The sequence below is a fragment of the Erpetoichthys calabaricus genome, chromosome 3, assembly GCF_900747795.2.
Source record: "Erpetoichthys calabaricus chromosome 3, fErpCal1.3, whole genome shotgun sequence".
In the NCBI taxonomy this organism is placed as follows: Eukaryota; Metazoa; Chordata; class Cladistia; order Polypteriformes; family Polypteridae; genus Erpetoichthys; species Erpetoichthys calabaricus.
In genome coordinates, this window is record NC_041396.2 from 175,015,421 (window position 1) to 175,042,008 (window position 26,588).

Below are 26,588 nucleotides of genomic sequence, written 5' to 3' on the forward strand. Positions count from 1 at the left end.
GTAATATCATCCAAACTGGACTTAAACGTACTGATTAGAGGTGCATGTAATAATATTGCAGCAGTCAAAGAGCTCACAGAAGGGGATGCCTGGGAGAATTACGTCACACCCAACTTGCGGTACCCATAAGTTAGGAGCCATTTCAGCATCTGGATATGGCAGCTGGTTATTAATGTAAAGTTTGCCGTTTCACGACAGTACAAAATTCGTCAGCAGCAAAAAATATAAGTTATATGCAGAATATAATTTACTTTATTACAAAATGTCATTTGCATAAGGCAACACTGTTGTTCAGTAATGAATAACTTCTATGGTGAGCAATGTGACAGTTACAAGTGGTGCAATAATTTGCGCATCCACGTTATCGTCAGGTTAACTTGTTTCTGGTATTGTGGTTTGTTAATGAAAGAGTGCAAACATGCAGGTTATAGAGGTTTTATTTACTGAAAGACAGAATGTGCATGTTGTACTTTTTTTTTTCTTGATCGAAAAGAGACAAAATATGCAAGTTATACAGAAGTGTGGATACATTTAGAAATAAATAAATATATATATATATATATATATATATATATATATATATATATATATATATATATATATATATATATATATATATATATATATATATATATACACATATATACACACACACACTGCATCCGGAAAGTATTCACAGCACATCACTTTTTCCACATTTTCTTATGTTGTAGCCTTATTCCAAAATGGATTACATTCATTTTTTTCCTCAGAATTCTGCACACAACACCTCATAATAACAACGTGAAAAAAAGTTTACTTGAGATTTTTGCAAATTTATTAAAAATAAAAAAATTGAGAAAGCACATGTACATAAGTATTCACAGCCTTTACCATGAAGCTCAAAACTGAGCTCATGTGCATCCTGTTTCCCCTGATCATCCTTGAGATGTTTCTGCAGCTTAACTGGAATCCACCTGTGGTAAATTCAGTTGATTGTACATGATTTGGAAAGGCACACACCTGTCTATATAAGGTCCCACAGTTGACAGTTCATGTCAAAGCACAAACCAAGCATGAAGTCAAAGGAATTGTCTGTAGACCTCCGAGACAGGATTGCCGAGGCATAAATCTGAGGAAGGTTACAGAAAAATTTCTGCTGCTTTGAAGGTCCCAATGAGCACAGTGGCCTCCATCATCCGTAAGTGGAAGAAGTTCGAAACCACCAGGACTCTTCCTAGAGCTGGCCGGCCATCTAAACTGAGCGATCGAGGGAGAAGGGCCTTAGTCAGGGAGGTGACCAAGAACCCGATGGTCACTCTGTCAGAGCTCCAGAGGTCCTCTGTGGAAAGAGGAGAACCTTCCAGAAGGACAACCATCTCTACAGCAATCCACCAATCAGGCATGTATGGTAGAGTGGCCAGACAGAAGCCACTCCTTAGTAAAAGGCACATGGCAGCCCGCTTGGAGTTTGCCAAAAGGCACCTGAAGGACTCTCAGACCATAAGAAAGAAAATTCTCTGGTCTGATGAGACAAAGGTTGAACTCTTTGGTGTGAAAGCCAGGCGTCACGTTTGGAGGAAACCAGGCACCGCTCTTCACCAGGCCAATACCATCCCTACAGTGAAGCATTGTGGTGGCAGCATCATGCTGTGGGGATGTTTTTCAGCGGCAGGGACTGGGAGACTAGTCAGGATAAAGGGAAAGATGACTGCAGCAATGTACAGAGACATTCTGGATGAAAACCTGCTCCAGAGCGCTCTTGACCTCAGACTGGGGCGACGGTTAATCTTTCAGCAGGACAACGACCCTAAGCACACAGCCAAGATATCAAAGGAGTGGCTTCAGGACAACTCTGAGTGTCCTTGAGTGGCCCAGCCAGAGCTCAGACTTGAATCCGATTGAACATCTCTGGAGAGATCTTAAAATGGCTGTGCACTGACGCTTCCCATCCAACCTGATGGAGCTTGAGAGGTGCTGCAAAGAGGAATGGGCGAAACTGGCCAAGGATAGGTGTGCCAAGCTTGTGGCATCATATTCAAAAAGACTTGAGGCTGTAATTGCTGCCAAAGGTGCATCGACAAAGTATTGAGCAAAGGCTGTGAATACTTATGTACATGTGATTTCTCAGTTTTTTTATTTTTAATAAATTTGCAAAAACCTCAAGTAAACTTTTTTCACATTGTCATTATGGGGTGCTGTGTGTAGAATTCTGAAGAAAAAAATGAATTTAATTCATTCATTTGGAATAAATAAATATTTGATAAATATATTTTATCAGAAATAAAATTAGAATCTACTTAAAATACACTTAGAGAGCATTATTATTTTATTTAATCCTATTAAACCTGAGAAATAATTCCTGAGATGGTCACTGAAATAGCACACTTAAGCCTAGGCTACAATTTATGTTTCCCCAAATGATTCTATTAGCCAAGTACTCTTTGTAATACTTTCCTATATGATGATCCTACTGCACTGATATTTTGGTAATACTTATAATAGGGGTTTACTAACATAATACTTCAGAAATGGGTCCACATCTATTAGTTAGTTGCTGCTATATTTTAGCTATACTGAATTATGCAATGTATATTAATGTTAGATCTTTTCTTTTATGGAATGACATACTTTATTTTGGCACCACATCAAACAAGCATAAAAATTAATTTTATATAGATATTATATACATAGCAAACCCAGCCACAGTGGATGCACAAACCAGTGTATTTCTTTGTGCCGGTCCCAAGCCCGAATAAATGGGGAGGGTTACATCAGGAAGGGCATTCAGTGTAAAATTTTGCCAAATCAATATGAGGACAACAATACAAATTTCCATACCGGATCGGTCAAGCACCGAGTTAACAACGACCGCCATAAGTACTATTAGTCAACAGGGTGCTGGCGGAAATTGGGCTACTGTTGGCCAAAGAAGGAGAAGATGAGGGGGGTGATGTGTCCGGAGGCAGGAGGAAGGTAAAGAGAGTGGAATTGAGGGTAGGAACTTTGAATGTTGGCATTATGACTGGTAAGGGGAGAGAGTTAGCCGATATGATGGAGAGAAGGAAGGTTGATATATTGTGTGTGCAAGAGACTAAATGGAAGGGGAGTAAGGAGGATCGGAGGTGGATTCAAATTGTTCTATCATGGTGTGGATAGGGGGAGAAATGGAGCAGGGGTTATTCTGAAGGAACAGTATGTCAAGAGTGTTCTGGAGGTGAAAAGAGTGTCAGACAGAGTAATGATTATGAAGCTGGAAATTGGAGGTGTGATGATGAATGTTGTTAGTGCATATGCACCACAAGTTGCGTGTGCAATAGATGAGAAAGAAGATTTTTGGAGTGAGTTGGATGAAGTGATGAACAGTGTACCCAAGGGACAGAAAGTGGTGATTGGAGCGGATTTCAATGGACATGTTGGTGAAGGGAACAGAGGAGACGAGGAGGTGATGGGTAGGTATAGTGTCAAGGAGAGGAATGAAGAGGGTCAGAGGATAGTGGATTTTGCCAACAGGATGGACATGGCTGTGGTGAATACGTATTTTAAGAAGAAGAAGGGACATAGGGTGACATACAAGAGTGAAAGAAGATGCACACAGGTAGATTACATCCTATGCAGAAGATGTCAATCTGAAAGAGATTGAAGACTGCAAAGTAGTGGCAGAGGAAAGCGTAGTTAAGCAGCATAGGATGGTGGTCTGCAGGATGACGTTGGAGATCAAGAAGAGGAAGAGAGTGAGGGCAGAGCCAAGGATCAAATGGTGGAAGTTGAAAAAGGAAGACTGCAAGGTTGAGTTTTAGGAGAAGGTGAGACAGGCACTGGGTGGTAGTGAAGAGTTACCAGGCAATTGAGCAACTGCAGCGGATGTAGTAAGGGTGACAGCAAGAAGGGTGCTTGGCATGACATCTGGACAGAGTAAGGAGGAAAAGGAAACCTGGTGGTGGAATGGGGAAGTACAGGAGAGTATACAGAGGAAGAGGTTGGCAAAGAAGAAGTAGGATAGTCAGAGAGATACAGAAAGTATACAAGACTACAAGGAGATAAGGCGCAAGGTGAAGAGAGAGGTGGCGAAGGCTAAAGAAAAAACGTATGATAAGTTGTATGAGAGGTTGGACACTAAGGAGGGAGAAATGGACCTGTACCGATTGGCTAGACAGAGGGACCGAGCTGGGAAAGATGTGCAGTAGGTTAGGGTAATAAAGGATAAAGATGGAAACGTATTCACAAGTGAGGAGAGTGTGTTGAGCAGATGGAAAGAGTACTTTGAGAGGCTTATGAATGAAGAGAACGAGAGAGAGAGAGAGAGAGAAGAGGCTGGATGATGTGGAGATAGTGAATCAGGAAGTGCAATGGATTAACAAGGAGGAAGTAAGGACAGCTATGAAGAGGATGAAGAATGGAAAAGCCATGGTCCAGATGATATACCTGTGGAAGCATTGAGGAGTTTAGGAGAGATGGCAGTGGAGTTTTTAACCAGATTGTTTAATGGAATCTTGGAAAGTGAGAGGATGCCTGAGGAGTGGAGAAGAAGTGTACTGGTGCCGATATTTAAGAATAAGGGGGATGTGTAGGACTGTAGTAACTAAAGGGGGATAAAATTGATGAGTCACAGCATGAAGTTATGGGAAAGAGTAGTGGAAGCTAGGTTAAGAAGTGAGGTGATGATTAGTGAGCAGCAGTATGGTTTCATGCCAAGAAAGAGCACCACAGCTGCAATGTTTGCTCTGAGGGTGTTGATGGAGAAGTATAGAGAAGGCCAGAAGGAGTTGCATTGTGTCTTTGTGGACCTGGAGAAAGCATATGACAGGGTGCCTTGAGAGGAGTTGTGGTATTGTAAGAGGAAGTCGGGAGTGGAAGAGAAGTATGTGAGAGTTGTACAGGATATGTACGAGGGAAGTGCGACTGTTGTGAGGTCTGCGGTAGGAGTGACGGATGCATTCAAGTTGGAGGTGGGATTACATCAGGGATCAGCTCTGAGCCCGTTCTTATTTGCAATGGTGATGGACAGGTTGACAGACGAGATTAGACAGGAGTCCCCGTGGAATATGATGTTGGCTGATGACATTGTGATCTGTAGCGATAGCAGGGAGCAGGTTGAGGAGACCCTGGAGAGGTGGAGATATGCTCTAGACAGGAGAGGAATGAAGGTCAGTAGGAACAAGACAGAATACATGTGTGTAAATGAGAGGGATGTCAGTGGAATGGTGAGGATGCAGGAAGTAGAGTTGACGAAGGTGGGAGTTTAAATACTTGGGATCAACAGTACAGAGTAATGGGATTGTGGAAGAGAAGTGAAAAAGAGTGCAGGCAGGGTGGAATGGGTGGAGAAGAGTGTCAGGAGTGATTTGTGACAGACAGATAAAGAGTGAAAGGGAAGGTCTACAGGACGGTAGTGAGACCAGCTATATTATATGGGTTGGAGACGGAGGCACTGACCAGAAAGCAGGAGACAGAGCTGGAGGTGGCAGAGTTGCATTGGGTGTGACGAAGATGGACAGGATTAGAAATGAGTACATTAGAGGGTCAGCTCAAGTTGGACGGTTGGGAGACAAAGTCAGAGAGGCGAGATTGCGTTGGTTTGGACATGTGCAGAGGAGAGATCCTGGGTATATTGGGAGAAGGATGGCAAGGATAGAGCTGCCAGGGAAGAGGAAAAGAAGAAGGCCTAAACAAAGGTTTATGGATGTGGTGAGAGAGGACATGCAGGTGATGGGTGTAACAGAGAAAGATGCGGAGGACAGAAAGATATGGAAGAAGATGATCTGCTGTGGCAACCCCTAACGGGAGCAGCCAAAAGAAAAAGAAGAAGATTATACACATAGCACACTTTACGTGTTCAATAAAACACAACTTAAGAGAGGCAATTAATGATGTAATTTGAGCACTTAAAGACTAGATGGCATACTCAGGATCAAAATGCAAGCTGAATTTAGAACCTCACAGTTTCAAGTTTGACTAATTATCAGTGTTGCTAACAGCCTAAAAAAATTACTGCAATGTTAAAAAGCAGTCAAGTGCGTTTACTGGGAGATAACATATATTGACTATCCTTTTAAAATTTAATTAAATGATAAAAGGGAATTTTTACTGCCTAAAACATTCTTGCGGAAAAAAGATACAAAGAAGCAAAAGCAGAAAACAGAAAATAATACACAATGCACTTAAGACTTTAGTGAAAATAATGATGGAAAGTCTTACAAAAGTTTATTTTAGTTTAAGTAATTTGTTTTGTTAATATGACAAACATTGAGCATTACCTCAAACCGATCCACTCTTCTGTTAGCAAAGACAATCTCTTTCTCTGATCAACAAGCAGTTTTAATAAATGAGCTGTGAAACCTTTACAACGCTCCACAGTCCCCAAACCAAGCTCCTATAAAGAAGGTGAAATTTGCCAATTAAATTATAATGACATTAATAAAACACAGGCCAAAGCAAAAATACAATAAAAGGTAACTTCCTTGGGTTTATAATTAGAATAACATGGAAACCAGTGGTTTCGCTCACTCTTTACCTGTTCTGCTATAACTACTGGCACATTTATCTTATTATCTGAGCCTTGGACTTAGGAAATAGACCAGTATGTTAGTCTGCATTTATTTTTAAAATACTCGGGTACAACTAAGTACTCTTTTGACATTAGAATTACTGTTCTGAGGCTTTCCTGTTAACATTTTTATGAAGATTAATTCACTTTTGTTGCTCAACATCTCCTGAAATAAGAAACACAGGTAGCTTACATTTATTATGATTACATCTTGCCTGAGTTGCCTCGAAAGCTTGCATATTGTAATCTTTTTAGCCAATAAAAGGTGTCATTTTGCTTGGCTTTTCTCTACATTCATAATGGCTAACACGGTACAACACCCTAGTACTACAGATATTATGATGTAAAGTATATTTGTTGATGTACACTTGAAATGTAGACTGTATTGGCCCTCTCACAAGTATTTCACAGTATATTTTCTGTACAAATGCATATTTGGGGAATATAAAAGAAAACTATTAATTAAAATAACTACAAAAGAACTTTGGTAAATGAAATAGAAATAAAATTAAAAGCTGAATGAAACATGAAAACTAAAATTAAAACCACAAAATCAAGCCAGTAGCCTACTGCTGACCTATGTTCCATCTGAATGCCAGAAAATTCCCCCACCAAACGTTTACAAAGGAGGGATGCCACAACAACTTTCCTCCTGGTAGTAATTATTAATTCTTGGGATGGAAAGCCAATAGGATAAATCCTTTAAAAAATGACTTGATTAGTTTGTCCTAGTCCCTCATACCATAATCATTATTTATGTGAAGTTAAGGAAATATTCACTTTTAAGTAATTTTGGTTTGTGAAATAGTGATACAAATTTCAATGACCAAATCTAAAGAAGAAAGCACTAATGTCTTATCTAAAATGAAGCTGTTGAATCTGAGAAGAGTTCCAGAGACAATGGTTTATGATGAATTAAGTCCTACATCAACCATCAAATCTTGTGTAGCAGAATATTCTGAAAAGTCATGAGATTTTTTAACTCCCAATGATACGCAAAAAAGTGCAACTTTTTTGAAAGCTGCAAAACACAAAATTCTGATGTATGCAAAATGTGGCAACCCAAATATACATTGGAGTACAAAGTGTGTTAATTAAGGTGAATCTTGGAGATGCTATATTATGATAAGGAGATCAACTCTGCATTTAAAAGCAAGCCCTGCTCATCAGAATCCATTTATGCCAAGTCTAAACATTATTTTATCCTCTCTCTCTCTATGATTAGCATTTTAAAAAGCAGTTAAATGCATTTGGCCATTAATGCAGCTTATTTTTCTTAATTTCTTGTAGTATTTGTGTTTTTTTCTTTTTGAAAGCTAACTTTTTTTGTCTGGCTGTGATTTCTGCCTTGCACCTGATTCTGCAAAGTCTGGTACTGGCGGATTCAGTAATTATTTTTGCAAGCACAGAATGTGACTGTAGAATGTGACTCTGATCTTAGACTCTGATGTAAACACAGAGCTTGAAGCAATTTAAAATTGACTCCTATGTATTAAGCTATTAAAATGAAAAACACCATATACAATGAAAACACAGGTCACAACCATTTTATCCCCTGTAGGGCCCACATCTTATAAATAACTTTGAAAAAAGTTAAATGAGAGTTGAAAAAGCTTGTAGGTAAAAAGAACTCTAAAACCAATGAGCAATGAAGTCATCACATCAATAAATCACACATAAATATTCAAATCAATTACCTTTGAAGGTTTAAGAAATGCTTCTCGTAGGCAGGCATGTCGTGCAATTGATCTGTAGAAATACTTCTGACATCCATCCCAAACAGCAGGTATCTCGGCAAAAATCCTGAAAACACAGAACATATTCAATAAATCTGTAAAGAAATAGATGTACTCATAAATGTTACATATGCAATTCACTTTATATTGGCACTTCCAATCAATTTTCTCTCACAGCCCACAAAATAATGGACTATAATATCATACAGTGAACACAAAAATTAATAGTGTTACCATGGTAATAGAGAAACCAAGAAATAAGAAATAGCAGTCTTTTCATTTTTTTATGTAATAACTGGTCAGAGAAAATCTATAGATTTGAACTTCACCAGATAAGTCTAAAAGTCACTAAGAATAATTAAAATAAGGTTTTATTTACTCAGATTTGTTTAGGATAAAGTTTACAATTCACTGAAGTAAATTCATTTAGTTCATAGATATTTCATATTATGTCAATTTATCTTTTGCTTTTAAAATCCTTTGCTCAAAATTGTTATAAAAGTGGGGGTGGTTAAATTTAGAAGCAAATAATTATATCTGGAAAACAGATCTTTAATTTTTTGCAAATGTAGTGCAAATTCACAGCTATTTAGAAACTAAAGTAACTGCAAAACAGCTATGTCCATTCTAGAACATGAATGCACAGCAAGTGTGGCCTAATATCAAATTTTGGCTATGTTGCATAAACATACAAGACAAGCAGAAAAGCAAAAATTTATAACAGGAAAGTAAGCAAAATGTAGTTAAGATCAGGAACACTGCAGGTTTACCCCGTACTGCAGAATTGCATCTACTGAAAGTTCATGTTCTAGAGTTACATTTATAACGACTACTCATTGCAAATGTTCATTGTAATCAAAGCACTTTATATTAATAACATGCCTAAAAGAACAGCATATATGCAGAAGAAAGCTTCAGATCGTCCTGTGAAATTTGGTTTAACGTAATCCCTCGTATTAAAAAAAAAAAAAAACTTGATATAGGACAGCATAATATTTTTACAGAGGAACGTGTACACAGAAAAAAAGTATAGCACACTAGAATAATTAGCAAAATTAAGAGAGACCAGAGACTTACATTTTCTCAGGTTCAGTGTTACTTTTTACCACATTAAGAGCACATTTCAAGTCTAAAGGATCAAGATACATAATGTCATTTGGATCTACTGTCCGACTCCAAGTAATGCCTTTGCGGTACGACAAGCCTACAAAACATGAAAAAGTTTGTTATGTATTTTGTACTTTAATGTAATTTGAAAATGTAAAATGCATTTCCTAAATTAAAAGTGAGAAACATTAGATAGATAGATAGATAGATAGATAGATAGATAGATAGATAGATAGATAGATAGATAGATAGATAGATAGATTATTAACTAGTAATAATAAAAGCCCAATGATTATTACAGGAAAATGGACATTCCAATGGGGCACAAAGGGAAAAAAAACAAATGATCAAAAATGATTACCTGTTTGACCAAGTAACTTAAACAGTTCTGAAAGAGCTCTCTGTTTCTGTTGGAGAATATTCTTGGCCTCACATCGCTGCTTCTCCTTGTCAGCTTTCTTGTCCACAGTTAAGTTTTGCAACTCCTGCACCAATTTAATAATTTCAGCTATTTGTTTAGGGATGCAAAAAAAAAAAAAAAAGATAAAACAAATTAGTTATAAACAAACAGTTTTTTTCCTTTCTTAAATATACTCACTTTCATAAGAGCTTGACCTCATCATTATATATCATGCAACATCTAGTAGGTCAAAGGTAAACTGTTGTATCCAATTTCTATATTTACTTGACACTGGTATATTAGCAAACTGTTACTAACAATTTGGCTTATTTTTTTTTTTTTTTTTTTTTTTTTTTTTTAAATACAACCTTATATCTGTTGAGGAGACATTATAGACTCTGCCTTTGATTTATAGCTTTGCTGTAAGACATCAATAATCACTCTGGTTCCAGTTTTTCAAGCCACATAAAAATAAGGAAAGAAGACTGGCTAATACAGATAGACACAGGAAACAGTTTTTGTGGTTCAGATATGTAACACTAAGCGGTCATATTTTGGCAGCACTACACTGCACAGCATTGTAATTCAAGTATTCAGTCCTGTTGGATAATCTTATCTTTTAGCTGGGAATGGGTCAACAAGCAGCCATATGATGAAATTACTCTGCCTAAAAAAATAATGAAGGTTTTGAAATATAAATTTTGCTCTTGTGAAACTATCTTAAAATAAAAAAAATCAACTTGATGGTATATAAAGAGATGGAGAGAGATGGAGTCTTCACTACAGCAACAGCAATTAAGTGAGAGATCCTTATAGTCTAACTTGGTTAAGCAGAACATGTTGCAATTTAGAGAACACTGAAAAACACGTTTAAAGATTTCTACATCAGTTCCATTAAAGTGCTCACATACTTAGAGAGAAGGCTAATAAACTGCTTAGTAATTAAAACCACAAATGTATATGGAATTGTGTTTTCCAGCAAAAAATACTGCATGGAAAGGAAAGTCATAGTTACTGGTTTTATCTCGCAGTCCTGACATTAAGCTTTGTTTTAACTCATAAAGTACATCAAAAAGCATATACCACATAAGCGCAATCACCAGAGAACTATCAAAGCTTCTAACAAAGATTTTAGCAATGTCTCCATTTTATCTTTAATGACAAGTTGTCCCCCCTTCTTGTCACAACAATGCACATACCTGTAAACAGATCCAGATCTTCTGCCAACTGTGGTAATGCACTCTTTTTCATCAGCTTCATGCACATCTTTCTCATTTTTGGATTTAAGGCTACAAGACGTGACTGAAGTGAATTCCTTTCTAATTCAGGTGTTTCCTCATGTATTACACTCTACCATCACAACACAGCAGATGCAAGGTTGTTATAAAGGAAATAAAACATTTTACCATAAAAACATTTCAAGAAATAAATGATTACATTTTAAATATAAACTATACATAAAAAGTTACAATGACAATTACCCACAGCAAAAGCAATACCTGTTGTGCTTTTCTGGCTGTTAACAGGATTCTTTTCAGCACCTTGTTAAGTTGCAGAACTGGGCTATCCTGTTGGGTTCTGTCAACACAATCTAAACTTCTCTCAATACCTTGTTCAGTTAAATCTTGGCGGCAGGGAGTGTTAAGAGCTGCATCAAATCTCTTCACAAACTTAAATAGAGTTCTGTATAGAAAATGGAGACACATCATTGACATTTTCTGGAGTATGACCTTTGTGCCTACTACATACAGGTTTTCATTATATAGTTTGATTCTTATTTAGAATTTTTTATTGTTTTCAGTAGCTTCTCTTCACATAGCAGTGTGTCTATTTCAAAAAAAATAATGACCTACATAAAAAAGGTATAAATGTGGACAAGAGCAGAAATAAAGAAGTAGACAAATTCAAACAAGTGAGAACTAAGTGTTTAAAACAATACATTTAAAATAATATAAAAAACTTTTAAAATGCATTAAATGTTGCAATCTATAATTAAAAGATTTCATTTTCAAAAGGTTCACATACCATCCACTTTACATCAATAACTAAGTAATTTGCATAAGATTGCAATACTTTATACAAGATAAAAAATAAAACTCAAGAGGCCTTACTTGCAGAAATAATATTATAAGCAGCTGATATTGTTCAAAGCTAATTAACTGTATTCCTCACCTGTGGGTTTTTTGAACAGACTGCTTTATTGACCAAAAGCTGACATCATTCCATCTTGAGATTTTCACAAAGTCCTGAAATATTTAGTTCAGAAAGAAAAAGAAAAAAAAAACAGGTTAAAGGTAAACATTTCTTCAGAAATTAAGGATATGAAAACGAATATATATATATTAAGGTGAAAACTAATTTTCTGATACCAGGAAGACACACAATTATAACAGATTTGACTTTTCTCCTATCCACAGTATCTCAGCAAGAGAGAGACAACATTTAATACTTAAAAAGACATAGCCACCCAGTGAGAAGATAACATTATTGTGTTTAGTCAAAAATAATAAGCAAGGTCAGTGACAAAACAGTTATAGCTGTTTACCAGATTATATGAATTTAAGGATGAAATATTAATAATGATTTATTAGACATTTTTGGAAAATTGACTCCATTTAAATGCAGTTCAAATAAAAAAAAAACTAAACAATAAGAAATAAAATAAGCAACAATCTCATAATTTGGGTTGGCACAACAGATTTTATTATAAGAATGCATGTAGAAAATTAAACCCTTACCTTAAGTTCCTTTTCAATTGGATGGCGAAGCTCAGTTACTTTAGCCTGAATAGAGTATGAAAATTGTTTGTAGTAATTATACAAGTTCCAAAGAAGACTGGACAAAGCCTCTGGGAATAAACAATAACAAAAAAGTTAAGAGTTTTGCATAACAATTACTAAAAGAATATTTATGCTCTAAGAAGCAACAGCAAATACTGCAGATTTTACTGAGACTCACTTTTACCCTCTTGATCAGGAATAAGCAACACATGGCAATGGAAGGACAGAATCATTTCAAGCCTTGTTTGGAACTCCCCCAAAGTTGAATCTTCCAGAAAAGCCTGTAGAGTTCTAGTCACTGAAGACAGGGACAAATTGCTTTTTGGACTGTCATCTGTTGAACAACAGGAAGACAAAGAATATGTACTGTTAATTTACATGTGGAAAACACACACACACACTGTAAACTTTCACTACAGTTATAATATTGCACAACCTGCGACACTTTATAAAGCGCGTATGACGACAATAACATTTTTAAGATGAAATGCAGCAAAATATGTTGCTTATAGTATACAGATAAAACTAACTTCATTTAAATAATCTGTATTGTTAATAATTAAACATGTGAGGACACGGTGCCGCAGTGCTAGCTAGTTCACGGATAGCTCCTGCCTTGCGCTGTGTTATTGCTGGTAGTGACGTGACACTGGAAGGAGACGGATAGAATAATTAAACATGTACTACGAAGATATTTCAATGTTCCTTAAAAGTTTTGAAGAATCGGCGTTCTAAGCTTACAGATGGCTTAACGTCTATTACAGAGCTGATTGTGTGGCGATTGGGTATTTGGAGAAAGAAAAGTAAGGACAGGAATTGGAGGTTAGTACGTTTGAAAGAGACAGTACTTCTGTAATAAATTATTTCATCGAAGGTCGCTCATGGCGCAGCAAGCCTCTTGCGTGAGTTATGAACAATCACTGCGCCACCGTGTTCCCATGTTTAATAACATGCTTTCATTCCTATCATCATGAAAATTATATCACGTATACATCTCAGTATTTTAATTATTCAGAGAGCTGTAATATCACGAATGTAATGGATTCTGTGTCCTGTCGGAGAAAGAGAAAGAACGGAAGCACGTAGTGATTCACAAACATAGAGCACATAGAAGATCAAATACAGAACAAAGCATTTAACGTGCTACTTGAGAAACTAGTAAAATAAACGATTTTAAGATGAAGTTTATGATGTTCTACTTTAATGGCAAAATAAACTACGTGATTAAAGTGGAAATTTCGAGATTAAAGTTGACATTTCATGCTTTTTTCCCCACTGTGTGCCTATTTTTTTTTGTCTGTACCCTAATAAGCTTTCATATGACACTCAGACGGTGGGCTACAACTCGCCTTTTCACGGCGACTTTGATATGTGATTTCTTTTTTATTTCGGGCACTGTGCGACTTTGTGAACTTGATCTTTCAAGTTTCTCCGACTGTCACTCGATCAACTTTCTTTTGTTGATTATACCACTGTTTAAACCAACAAATAGTACGTTTTTCCTTTGCCTCCACTTGGTATTCGATGAAATTCTTATATTTTCCCCTGTGCTTTTCCCATTGTCTTTTCACAGAAGGCTATTTATATCGATTTGCATATTCAAAGAGGCATAATTCTGGGAGAAGTTGGGGCGGGACAGAAGGCGCGTGCACGTGCGCTACTTTTCACGCTGATCGGGATTTATGTAGTGGAAGAACGTGAAAGTTTGCGTGCGCACAGATTCCTGCATCTGGATTTTTCTCATACGTACAATCCCGCTTTTGTGCTTACGCCATGTTATAGTGTGAGTTCTACGCACGGCGTTATACATGAGGCCCCAGGACACCCGAATAGACTTTTCCAGGGAGGTTGAGGAGTGTGATCCCTCTGTAGTTGGAACACACCCTCCGGTCCCCCTTCTTAAAGAGGGGGACCACCACCCCTGTCTGCCAATCCAGAGGCACTGTCCCTGATGTCCATGCGATGTTGCAGAGACGTGTCAACCAAGACAGCCCTACAACATCCAGAGCCTTGAGGAACTCCGGGCGTATCTCATCCACCCCCGGGGCCCTGCCACCAAGGAGTTTTTTGAGCACCTCGGTGACCTCAGTCCCAGAGATGGGGGAGCCCCCCTCCGAGTCCCCAGGCTCTGCTTCCTCATTGGAAGGCTTGTTAGTGGGATTGAGGAGGTCTTCGAAGTACTCCCCCCACCAACACACAACATCCCGAGTCGAGGTCAGCAGCGCACCATCCCCACCATATACAGTGTTGACACTGCACTGCTTCCCCCTCCTGAGACGCCGGACGGTGGACCAGAATCTCCTCGAAGTCGTTCGAAAGTCATTCTCCATGGCCTCCCCAAACTCCTCCCATGCCCGAGTTTTTGCCTCAGCAACCACCGAAGCCGCATTCCACTGGGCCTGCCAGTACCTATTAGCTGCCTCCAGAGTCCCACAGGACAAAAGGGACCGGTAGGACTCCTTCAGCTTGACAGCATCCTTCACTGCCGGTGTCCACCAACGGGTTTGGGGATTGCCGCCACGACAGGCACCGACCACCTTACGGCCACAGCTCCGGTCAGCAGCCTCAACAATAGAGGCACGGAACATGGCCCATTCGGACTCAATGTCCCCCACCTCCCTCGGGACGTGGTCAAAGTTCTGCCGGAGGTGGGAATTGAAGCTACTACTGACAGGGGGCTCTGCCAGACGTTCCCAGCAGACCCTCACAACACGTTTGGGCCTACCAGGCCTGACCGGCATCCTCCCCAACCATCGAAGCCAACTCACCACCAGGTGGTGATCAGTTCACAGCTCCGCCCCTCTCTTCACCCGAGTGTCCAAGACATGTGGCCGCAAGTCCGACGACACGACCACAAAGTCAATCATCGAACTGTGGCCTAGGGTGTCCTGGTGCCAAGTGCACATATGAACACCCTTATGCTTGAACATGGTGTTCGTTATAGACAATCCGTGACGAGCACAGAAGTCCAATAACAAAACACCACTCGGGTTCAGATCGGGGGGGCCATTCCTACCAATCACACCCTTCCAGGTCTCACTGTCATTGCCCACGTGAGCATTGAAGTCTCCCAGCAGTACGAGGGAGTCCCCAGAAGGTATGCCCTCTAGCACCCCCTCCAGGGACTCCAAAAAGGGTGGATACTCCGAACTGCTGTTCGGTGCATACGCACAAACAATAGTTAGGACCCATCCCCCCACCCGAAGGCAGAGGGAGGCTACCCTCTCGTCCACCGGGGTAAACCCCAATGTACAGGCTCCAAGTCGGGGGGCAATAAGTATGCCCACACCTGCTCGGAGCCTCTCACCGGGGGCAACTCCAGAGTGGTAGAGAGTCCAGCCCCTCTCAAGGAGATTGGTTCTAGAGTCCAAGCTGTGCATCGAGGTGAGCCCGACTATATCTAGCCGGAACCTCTCAACCTCGTGCACTAGCTCAGGCTCCTTCCCCTTCAGAGAGGTGACATTCCACGTCCCAAGAGCCAGCTTCTGTAGCCGAGGATCGGACCGCCAAGGTCCCTGCCTTCGGCCACCACCCAACTCACTAAACCAGTCTCTGACAAATCCCCCATCCACTAAGCACAAACACCAATAAACATTCCAAGAATCATTCAAACCAGAACTTGAATCTCTCAGTAAGCATTTCTCATCAGAGAAGGGTGTAAATGTATTTCCATGATGCAAAAGATCCCACTAAACACAGTAAAATTAATTTCAAGACATGGATAAAAGTGAGAATATAAATTTGTGCAAAAGGTGTTTTACAAAAAAAAAAAAAAAAAAAATCAAAATCAAAATGGATACTGCCTTACTGAAAGAGGTCATCGAGTAGGTGATGGCAACTATAACAGATTTACAGTTTTCAACAGATGATATAGAAGAAATGTAAGAATCCATAGACCAAACTGCACAAAAAACTATTCTTCTCACCACAACACTAAGTACTGTGTATTACATAGAGAACACTATTCCAGCCATAAAGTAGGAAGGCAACAGCAACATGCTTAGGCAATGTTTTTCTGTGTTAGGGGCTGGCAGACATGTGAAAATAAATTAAAATACAGTGATACCTTGAGATACGAGTGCCCCAATGTACGAGTTTTTTGAGTTACGAGCCGTCACTAGGTTGATTTTTTGTCTTGAGTTACAAGCCAAAATTCGAAATACGAGCCATCAAAGAGCTTGTCCCTGCACATTCCGTAGAACTGACGACAGAGGAGTTGACGGAACTACATACGCAGCAACATACGGAGGTTCTGCAGGAGATCGGTATCGCAGAGGAGTTTATCTCTTAAAGTGAGATAAAGGAAGTGTTTGCAATGTGGGAAAAAGTTTCGAACTTTAAAGAAAAGAAACACCCTGAAAAAATTACAACTGATCATACAGTGGCGCTATTTAATGACACTTGCCTAACGCCTGACTTTACTGAAAAGAAACTGAACGTGCAGCCGCACTATTTAATGACACTTGCCTAACACCTGACTTTATTGAAATGAAACTGAACTTGCAGCGCCGCTATTTAATGACACTTGCCTAACTTTATTGAAAAGAAACTGAACGTGCAGCCGTGCTATTTAATGACACTTGCCTAACACCTGACTTTACTGAAATGAAACTGAACTTGCAGCGCCGCTATTTAATGACACTTGCCTAACTTTATTGAAAAGAAACTGAATGTGCAGCCGCGCTATTTAATGACACTTGCCTAACACCTGACTTTATTGAAATGAAACTGAACTTGCAGCGCCGCTATTTAATGTCACTTGCCTAACACCAGACTTTACTGAAATGAAACTGAATGTGCAGCCGCGCTATTTAATGACGCTTGCCTAACTCATTTCAGAAACATTCTAAAGGGGAGGACTAAACAAAGCTCCTTGGACAGGTTTCTATTGAAACGTCATGCGAATGGAAGTGGTGAAAGCGTGGCAAAAAAGAAAAAAATTAGTAAAAAAGAAAATTAAGTTAAGCAAAAGTGAAGTGAAAGAAAAAAAACATTATAATACGCTAATCGGCTTTGCCAACATCTGTTTATTTCTTTAGATTCTCTTATATGTATTAGGTTTTATTTTGTTTGTATACAATATTTGTTCATTATAAATACATTTTTCTTATGTTAAAAACATTTAACAAAAAATTGGGGTGGTTTTTTGGGGGCTTGCATGAATTACTCTCATTTCAATTAATTTCAATGGGGAAAATTAATTTGAGATACACGCATTTTGACTTAAGAGCTCGGTCACGGAACGTATTAAACTCGTATCTCAAGGTATCACTGTACAGGGAAATCCTACAGTACAATACCAGAAATTCTGTACATGGAAGACAATTTTCTATTTGGGTAACTCAAAAAATACAGTGAAAAACACAACAGAGAGGCCTAAAGACAAAATAGTCAACATTCTGGAGTCCCCAGCCCAGAAACTTCAGTGTAACTTAGAATATATTGCAGGAAACTAACTGTTAAGAAAATGTCTCCATCCAGTAAGATAAAGTTCAAGCAGTTTTGCAAAGCTAGTAAATATTTATTGCAAAGGACTTGCAATTTCTGCTTAAATATTGAATGAAAGGAGTTACGGAGTTATGTTACATTCAATTTCCAAATCAAAATGATGAAAAAAAATTTTACATTGCAACATAAATAAAATTAAATAAATTTAATAAATAAATAAATTTAAAAGTGTCCAACAAACACAAATTTACCAAAGTTCTCCTGGTTTCGCTGCTGTTGAAGGTGACTCTCCAAAAGCTGGTAGATGGGAAACCAGTGCTTTGCTGAATTTTCAGAGTGCTTTTTCAGAGTATTATCAAGGCTTTCTGTCCAACAACTATATGCAAGAAAAATAACACAATTCAACAGAACCTTTCAAAAGGTGCACAGACCTTGTATAGTCCCATCAATGAGTTTTTTTATGTGTTAACAGTGGTTTTGCACCATAATACGTTATATTCTTACTTTAATTCTAGCTTGCGCCACTGTATAATCAGTTGAGTTACAGCATCGAGTTGTTTTCTAAGAGACACAGACCTACTTGCATTTTCCTCCCAGTCCTGGAGATAGAAGACAAAAAGCACATTGAAAAGGAATTGATACTTAATATTTAAATGTGCAATGCAACTAGTAATGGTCATTTGTTTACCTGAGCTTTAGCCAGAAGAATTTCTAAGCCATTAAGGAATTTTGCTAAAGGATCTGAGATGGGAAAGGCAAGGATCCGCTCTGTAACTACCAAAATCTGAAACAGAGAAATTTCAGACTGGATATAAACATAAAACATGTACAGAAGAGATCAGCAAATCACCATATAAGTAAATGAGCTGCAGATTTGTCAGTAACACTGTATTATTACTGAAGATGTTTACATAATAGAATAATTATACATAATTATCACAGGGTCAAGCAGATGAGTGCACACAGGTTAAAACTTTACTGGCATCAAGGTAAATATCATTTGCAAATTTCATGTTACAGCATTGTATGCAATGAAGCCATACCTGTAAAATAGAAACTTGCCCATAGTTACCATAGACATCTTACTTAATTTCACCTCAACAGACTTATTAAGTCTATCTTAGTAGCATCAAATGCAAAGCAAGAACCGTCCACAGACAAGATACCTGTCAACTACAGAATATGGATGCACAAGCATGTATACACCCACACATACAAACAGAGTTGTGCTGGTCCACTTTAGAAGAAATCAACACAACCTGAACATATTTACAATGTGGGAGGAAATCAGAGTACCCAAATATTAAGAAATCATATAAACTCTGCATAGAAAGTGAACATGTGAAAGTGAATGAAACCAATGTGACTGCATAGCATATTACTGAAACAATATCCTTGTACAAATAAATAAAAGAAAAGAACATTTTTGTTATGCTTCATAGTTTGGATATATAGCATGTACACTGAAAAAAAGTACTGAAAAGTAATTATTTATGATGAATGATAAATATTGCCTGAAAATATTAGTAAATTTTAAATAAAGATTAAATATTACAGGCAACCAACACACAGGACAGAATCACATGATTTTTTGCATCTTGTATTAGGTCCATTACATGAGAACAGTACAAATTAGACTAGTCTGGAAATATGAAATAAGACAGATGAGCTAACATAACAAGCTGTCTTACAATTTTAAACATTTGAATAAACTTAAAACCTCAAAAAAGAGAACTATATAAGAAAAAGTAACTGAATAAACATAGCAAATTATCTTTTGTTATAAATGAAACCACTGTAAAGAGGTTGATGCTTGTGAAATGTCAATGATAACCATGTTTTAAAAATAAAGACAAAGTAACCTATTGAGTTTTAAAATAATGACCCTATAAAGTTTTATAATATTTACTTAGAACAATAATACAAATTTGACCACTGATTAAAACAGATTAATGCCTTGGGGATTACCTTTCTCTTAATCAACAAAATTTCAGTTACAGGTATTCAGCGGGTTGATGTCAGAAGAAAACGGCTACATAAAAGTAATTCCAAAAGCAGCTATTTGCTTAGACATTCCTGCTACATGGCATCATAAATAAGCAAAGACAACATGGGTATTATAGTATATATATTTTAGTAGACTGTAATAAAATACAGAGAATCAAAGACCGCAACACTAATACATCATTTTTGGGAAACAAATTGTGCAGCTCTGCTAACATTTATTTTGTGAGTAATCTGAAGAATTAAGTGGCTCACCTGCATGAGAGCTGGGTGTTCAGGCCATTCCTGAAGCCTGCTCTGAACAGCCTTGTTGAGATCCTCAAGAACAGGATGACAAAGCCTAACTTGGGCAATGTTGGCATGCTGATAAAAATCATATGATCCACTGGGTTTCAGAAACAGGTCAGTTGAAGTGTTATTCAATATTGTGTTTTGAATGAGGGCACTTATCAAAAGCTGACTACCAAGGAGATGCTCATTATGCTCACAACCTGAAAAAGAATAAGATGGAAAAAAGTTGGTGAGATCTAAATTAGAAAAAGGCACCTATAACATCAAATCCTAGCAAGAATTTATTTATACTGTGACCAATATGCTGAAGAGGTCGAAGAGCGGTACATGCAGAGCACAGTACAAACCCTTTTTACACACTAAGCCCAGGAAATCATCAGGTTAACCATCTCAGGAATTTACTTCAATTAGATTTATTAACATTATTATTTTTAGCAGAAACCTGTATTATGCTTGTTAGGGGTTTTCCCTTGTCTAGCCTTGTGTTAATAATCTTCAGTTATTAGTTAATTAACATTAATGACAGGTTGGACTGGTCTTGTAACACAAAGGAACTATATAAGAAACTGCACAGGGGACTGCATTCCTTTAATGTGAGTAGCAACATCCTTCACCATTTTGTGTTTTTTTTTTTTTTTTTACACCGTGGTGGGTCTCAGGAAACACTACTGGGGCTCCTTTATACCAATGGCAATGAACTACTGTATAATGCCAAACTGTGACTGTGGCAGCCAAGTCAGAAGTTCTCTTTTTTTTTATATATATATAATTTTCTTCCTTTTTAGTCATGCTGGTGGGTGTTAGGACCATAGTGTGTGTGTGTGTGTGTATGTATTTATCTATTTTATTTATTTATTTAACAAACTTTTGTAAAATGCCAAATTTTCCCATGAGGACAAATAAAGTTCTATGTATCTATCTTATTTGGTTTTGTGTCAAACACCAAGGCCACCGTCTCAGATGAACTTTGTCTAGATCCAGCGAATTATGAGGAAGCCCTTGTGACTTACAATATTTAAAGCACCTGCGCAGATCAGTGATGTGTAGTGGCATTTCCTAATTCTGCTAGCCTTGGGTCCTTTCTGGCTTGTTTCTTGCTTAAATTGGGTATGTTTTGTTAAAACTAAACTTTAGATTAGTGCTAAGGAATTTGTCGCAGTTTGTCATAGTATTTTTATTTAATTTATTAAGTTTCTTGTCTCTTCTTGGGGGTGGTTTCATTTATTAATAAAAGTTGTTAGAAAATAGACAGTCCCATGATCAACTTTTTTCATTTTGTTTTAGGCTTGTTTGAAGACTGATCATGACAATACTATTAATAATGTTAGTCCCAGGAATAGATCCCAAACCAGAATCATACTATGTTTAAGTGTGGGTTCAATAGTGCTTAAAATGCTTGAAAGCAGGCCTTGATTATTTGGTTGTCACTCTTTATGTCAAATTTTAAAAGAACCCTGGAAAATATTGTAAGGAAAACAAATTTTCTTTAGTGCCTTCAACTTTTTGCTTGACAAAAGTAATATTGCAATAGAGCAAGCCAAAGAGCAGTCAATTCAGCAATCAGTAGAGATCAGGAATTAACAATTCTGGATCAGTCCTCGTGGACTGACCTCTACATGGTTTTCAAAAACCAGTTTCCTGGGTAAAGCAAAAAAGGTTTAAGAAGATACTAGGTATGTTTAAAATACATTAGCTATTCTGTGGTTACAAGAAGCTTTGCTCTGTTCATTTCTCAGAGTTTCTTCTTGTTTTTCTAGTGTTTTATTTACCAAGTCATTTCAAGCAGTTCCCAAAAGCTTCTAACATTCTAAGGAGTGACAGCTATGAGGCCATCCATGTTATCTTCACCTGTTTTTTTAACACTCACCAGAACTGGATGAAATGCCACTGTAGTACTTTTCAGGTCACTGCTTTTTTTCAAATTAACAAAAAGCATAGCAAATTCAGAGATTACAGAGTTAGAAACTTTTGATATCTTGAGGGGAGTTCAGTGGAAGTAAACACAAGTCATAAAGCACTTTTAGTGAGATTTTTATTGTTCATGTTTCCTGTAACCATCCATTAACCTAGTTGAACAGCACTGACACTTGGCCAATTCAGATGAAATGAGGAAAACTTTTGTTTAAAAAAAAAAAAAAAAAAAAAAAAAAAAAAGGTCCATAACCAATAATGTTGCAGTTATAGTCTAAATGAAAACTAGATATAAGTAAAAGTGGCCAAGCCTTGCCACTTGTTCTATTACTCCAAAAACAAATTTTTAGAAATGAAAATGGCAGACAATGTTTCTTTGGAGATATAAAAAGAACTGCTTTGAAACAAAAACATCATGAAAAGAGTCTGTAGACATATACTGCCACTTTCAAAAAGAACACACTTCATCTGCCACCCACTGCATAGTTGCTTCACTGAAACTTGTGGAAGTCCAGTTCTGTTTTCTTACAAAAATATACCCATCTAAAAGAGATGGACCTTTGAAGCAGCTGACACAGATACAGGAAAAATGTGAAACAATTTAAATCCCTCTCTAAGATGTGCTCTTGCTTCAGAATCCTTCCTAATGTTCCAAAACAAGAAAATTCTATTTTTAAGTGAAAACTGGCATTAACATCAATTCATTTTATATAACTGTATTTTTTTGTTTAATTATATCAACCAGAGCCCACAATGCATTCCCTATGAATTGTTCGACAATGGCCTTTTCAACAAAAAAATAATATATACATAAAGACAACAAATGTTGGCAGCATGGAATCAGACACATTATTTCTGTTTGGCAGTGCTACACTTCAGATCAACCAGGGAAAGGGTTTTACTTGCAAAAAGGGAAGAGGGGTTAGAAACCTTCCAAAACAAAACAGCAAATTCTCTGCAGAATCTTTCAAACAAGAGTAGATTATTATGCCATAAATTAGTTAAGCATGCTATCCAGTTAGAAAGTGAAAATCATGAAGCTAAACTAAGTTTTATAGTACTTGGATAGGTACTACAAAGTTCAAGCATATGGGCTCAGTATAAATGGAGGCAAGGTAGAACAAACTCTAAGAATAAAGGATGAAATTCATAAACCTCTTCAGCTGAAATGTGAATTGCTTGCATATTCAGCAAAAATGCCAATTTTGACTACATATGGAGAGTAGTGCATTAAATCATTCTTATAAATTTTTCTGTTGTCCAGTGAACTTATATAAAAACCACAATATGAACAATTTGAAATTCTTATTAACTCAGGAAAAAAAATATTATTTCAAAAAGAAATTGCATTTATATCTGTATTTATAGTCTCCATTTTGCTACATAGTAATGACTCTACATATGTCCATTTTAAATTAGTGTATAGCACTTGTTAGTGTGAATATCAATTTTCTGCACAACATGCAACATTCTTGCTCTTATTTCTACTTTTCAAATACCAGATTTTCATCTTACTGTAACTGTAGGCCCACTTGCTGACAAGGGGAAGTTGCATGGCACAGCGATAATTTAACAGGAAATGAAATCTAACAGAACATAAAATTCTATGCAATGTACTCTCAGTCTAACAAAGACTCAAAATCTGAGAAAAATCCTTTTATATTTTAAGATGTGTCTATAAAAAATCAAAATGCATACTGTACTATTAAAAGTGAATACAAGTTAATAGCTTCTGTTTCTGTGCCAAATGGTTGAAAAACATACCAATCAAGTGGTAAACGTTTGCCATCAAGGGAGCAGCTGTTTGATAGGATGATGTCAGGGCAGAGAGATAATCCTTTGGCTGGCAGGCTGAAGAACTTGGCTGGTACCAAAGTGAGTGAGAGAACTCCATGCTAATCCGTTGGTGAACCTGTATCAATGTCCACATACAACTCAAGGAAATGGAGCAGGACTCAGACGAGTTGTTCTCTGAATCTTCCAAATTATCAGTGGAAACAGACTCTAAACTTGGCTCAGATACAATATCTGTAAAATCCTTTACATGAAGTGAGAAAAAAGGATACATGTTAACACCCTCAATAAAACTATAGTGTTATTTCAAGATAAAAAGTGTAATATAAAAATTGTGTTGAGTCCCTTATACACTGCAATATAATCAAATAGCAGGCCAAAATAGGAACAAGTCAGGGCAAAAGGAGAGAATCAAGGATAAAAAATACATTTTTGATCCTCAACATAAACTATTACTATTGACCCAGACATAATTCTAGTCACAGAATCTGTACCCTAACATGATATTAATGAGCTTGTCTCCCAAGCAATGAGCTAGATCATTTCAGGGACCCTTGAACACATACACATTCTTGATTTGTCAATTTAGAGTTGCCAATTAACCTAACCCAATCAGCATAAATATGGGAGGAATAATGGAATAATGAAGTAGCTGGCAAAAAATCCATGCTGAAAAACAAAACTTTAGAATGATGGTGAAGCAGCAGTGCTAACTACTGTGCCACAATGCTGCACAAAGGATTACTTTCTACATCTTAAAATGTAATTACAACAACAAATACAGCCTTCAGACAATGTGGATGTATCTACCATTTTCTGACTCACATAATCCAATTTAGTGTTGTGTAGGATGACAAAGTACAAAGGCAAGACCCAACCCTGAAATGGTCTGCTATTCTGTTGCAGGGCACTCTAAGACAAAAATACCAGTGCTAATTTAGACTGGTCAATTAACTTTGGATGGATACCTAGGAATATGGGGGAAAACTAGTGAATACCTAAAGTAAAACCTATGGGGGCAAGTAGAAACTGTGCATCTTCCACATACTCAGCAACCAGACAAGAACTCAAATCCAGTCTCCACTTTACCATATTGCCACTCCCAATAAAGAGTCGAATGAAATAGAACGAGCCAAATTTTGAACTGGAAATGACAAAATGAAAATTTTCACCTTATCATACTGTGGAAATAAGGCTCTAAATTGTTTCTCTTCCTCCTCCTCCTCACTTAGCCCTGATCCGTGCTGTTGGCTACGATAGTGATACAAACTTGTTTTCTCTTTCTCCCTCTGTCTTGCAAGAAGCTCCAGCTCATCCCATTCATTGACTACAGCCTGTAAATTTCAAAGACAGAATGAAAATTCTACTGTAATGACTGTTAGTTTAATTAAGATTCATATTTCCATTAACAATATTTACTTTACAGAAGCACAGCTCTATGAAGAATACTTTCAAAGAGAAGTTAGCTTATATAGATATTTCAAATTTCTTGCATCTGGGCAGTTACAATGCAGCACATATTTGATAATGCAAAGCACAAACTATACAATGTAAGCATTCAGAAATAATGTTTTAGATTTAAAAGTCTTATTACATTAATTTTAGTAGTACACAAAGGGGTTTAGGAATGGATGGGAAGCAGATGCTTATGAGAATGACTGTTTGAAAGGCCTTGTATGTGGAGATGTAAAGTGGACAATTTTTTGTAATATACATATTCTGACATTTATAACATACTGTACTCTTCCAAAAGTTTTATAAAACTGTACACTTGGTCTAAATATATATAAAAATGTAAAAGCAAAAATGACAGCAAAGTAATGGTAATTTTTTACATGACAGTATTACTCTGAATCAATGCTTAAAAAACATCAGATTTTTTAACAGAATTAAAGTTTTTGAACAATAAAACAATTATAAATACTCTCCTGCATTTTTTTAAAGAGACAACAATACAGGTAAGTACAGCAAAATATTCAGAAAATGTCTTAAAATAATGAATTTGTAAAATAGGAATAATCAAAAACACACAGTTGTCAGGCACAGGGAGTATTTATGTTCTTCACCGCATCTCTTTACTCCTCCATTAATATGTATGCAATATTTCCATTTAAGAGCATTTTATATTTGCTTAAACAGGTTTAATAATACTTCTAGTGACAATATATGCTATTTAGTTTGTAAACAGAAACCAAAGAGGAAGCAGTCCGAGATGTTTACTTCACCAGCTGCCAGATAAGCAATGTGTCTACCTACACCATACAGAAAACTAATTTCTAACCTAATGATTTTTGCCTAACTACAGTTTCCAAATGATATGAAACAGTATAGAAAAGTATATTCTTAAATTTGATGATTTGCATATATTCAAAGAGAATCATGAGCATATATGAAAATAAGGATTACATCCTGGTGCATGTTAAAATAGTAAGGGTTACAGTTTGTCTTAGACCATGAAGGTGTTAATTAAGAAAGGCACAATTAATTTTAGCATACATGAGCGGCCTGCCTGCCCTTTCACTTGCTTTGTTTTTAAATTTCTGTGAATCAAGGATGTTGTGTTCTTTGAAAGAGGTGAACTAACAAGCAGC

The 26,588-nt window shown here is 37.1% G+C and overlaps 1 protein-coding gene across 2 annotated transcripts in view; it reads right to left on the minus strand.

The window, feature by feature from the left end:
• The window catches only part of mdn1 (midasin AAA ATPase 1), a 306,186-nt gene that overhangs the window by 74,231 nt on the left and 205,367 nt on the right, over positions 1 to 26,588 (minus strand). For both annotated transcript variants that reach the window (XM_028791087.2, XM_051925449.1), the window contains exons 64-78: positions 25,170 to 25,331; positions 23,968 to 24,241; positions 20,257 to 20,492; positions 18,686 to 18,781; positions 18,502 to 18,596; positions 18,249 to 18,373; positions 12,728 to 12,883; positions 12,508 to 12,617; positions 11,942 to 12,015; positions 11,269 to 11,452; positions 10,969 to 11,119; positions 9,731 to 9,877; positions 9,340 to 9,466; positions 8,224 to 8,329; positions 6,237 to 6,352 (exon numbers count right to left, since the gene is read on the minus strand). In XM_028791087.2, the coding sequence (XP_028646920.2) occupies positions 6,237 to 6,352; positions 8,224 to 8,329; positions 9,340 to 9,466; positions 9,731 to 9,877; positions 10,969 to 11,119; positions 11,269 to 11,452; positions 11,942 to 12,015; positions 12,508 to 12,617; positions 12,728 to 12,883; positions 18,249 to 18,373; positions 18,502 to 18,596; positions 18,686 to 18,781; positions 20,257 to 20,492; positions 23,968 to 24,241; positions 25,170 to 25,331 (2,159 nt within the window). The remainder of the gene's footprint in view (positions 1 to 6,236; positions 6,353 to 8,223; positions 8,330 to 9,339; positions 9,467 to 9,730; positions 9,878 to 10,968; positions 11,120 to 11,268; positions 11,453 to 11,941; positions 12,016 to 12,507; positions 12,618 to 12,727; positions 12,884 to 18,248; positions 18,374 to 18,501; positions 18,597 to 18,685; positions 18,782 to 20,256; positions 20,493 to 23,967; positions 24,242 to 25,169; positions 25,332 to 26,588) is intronic.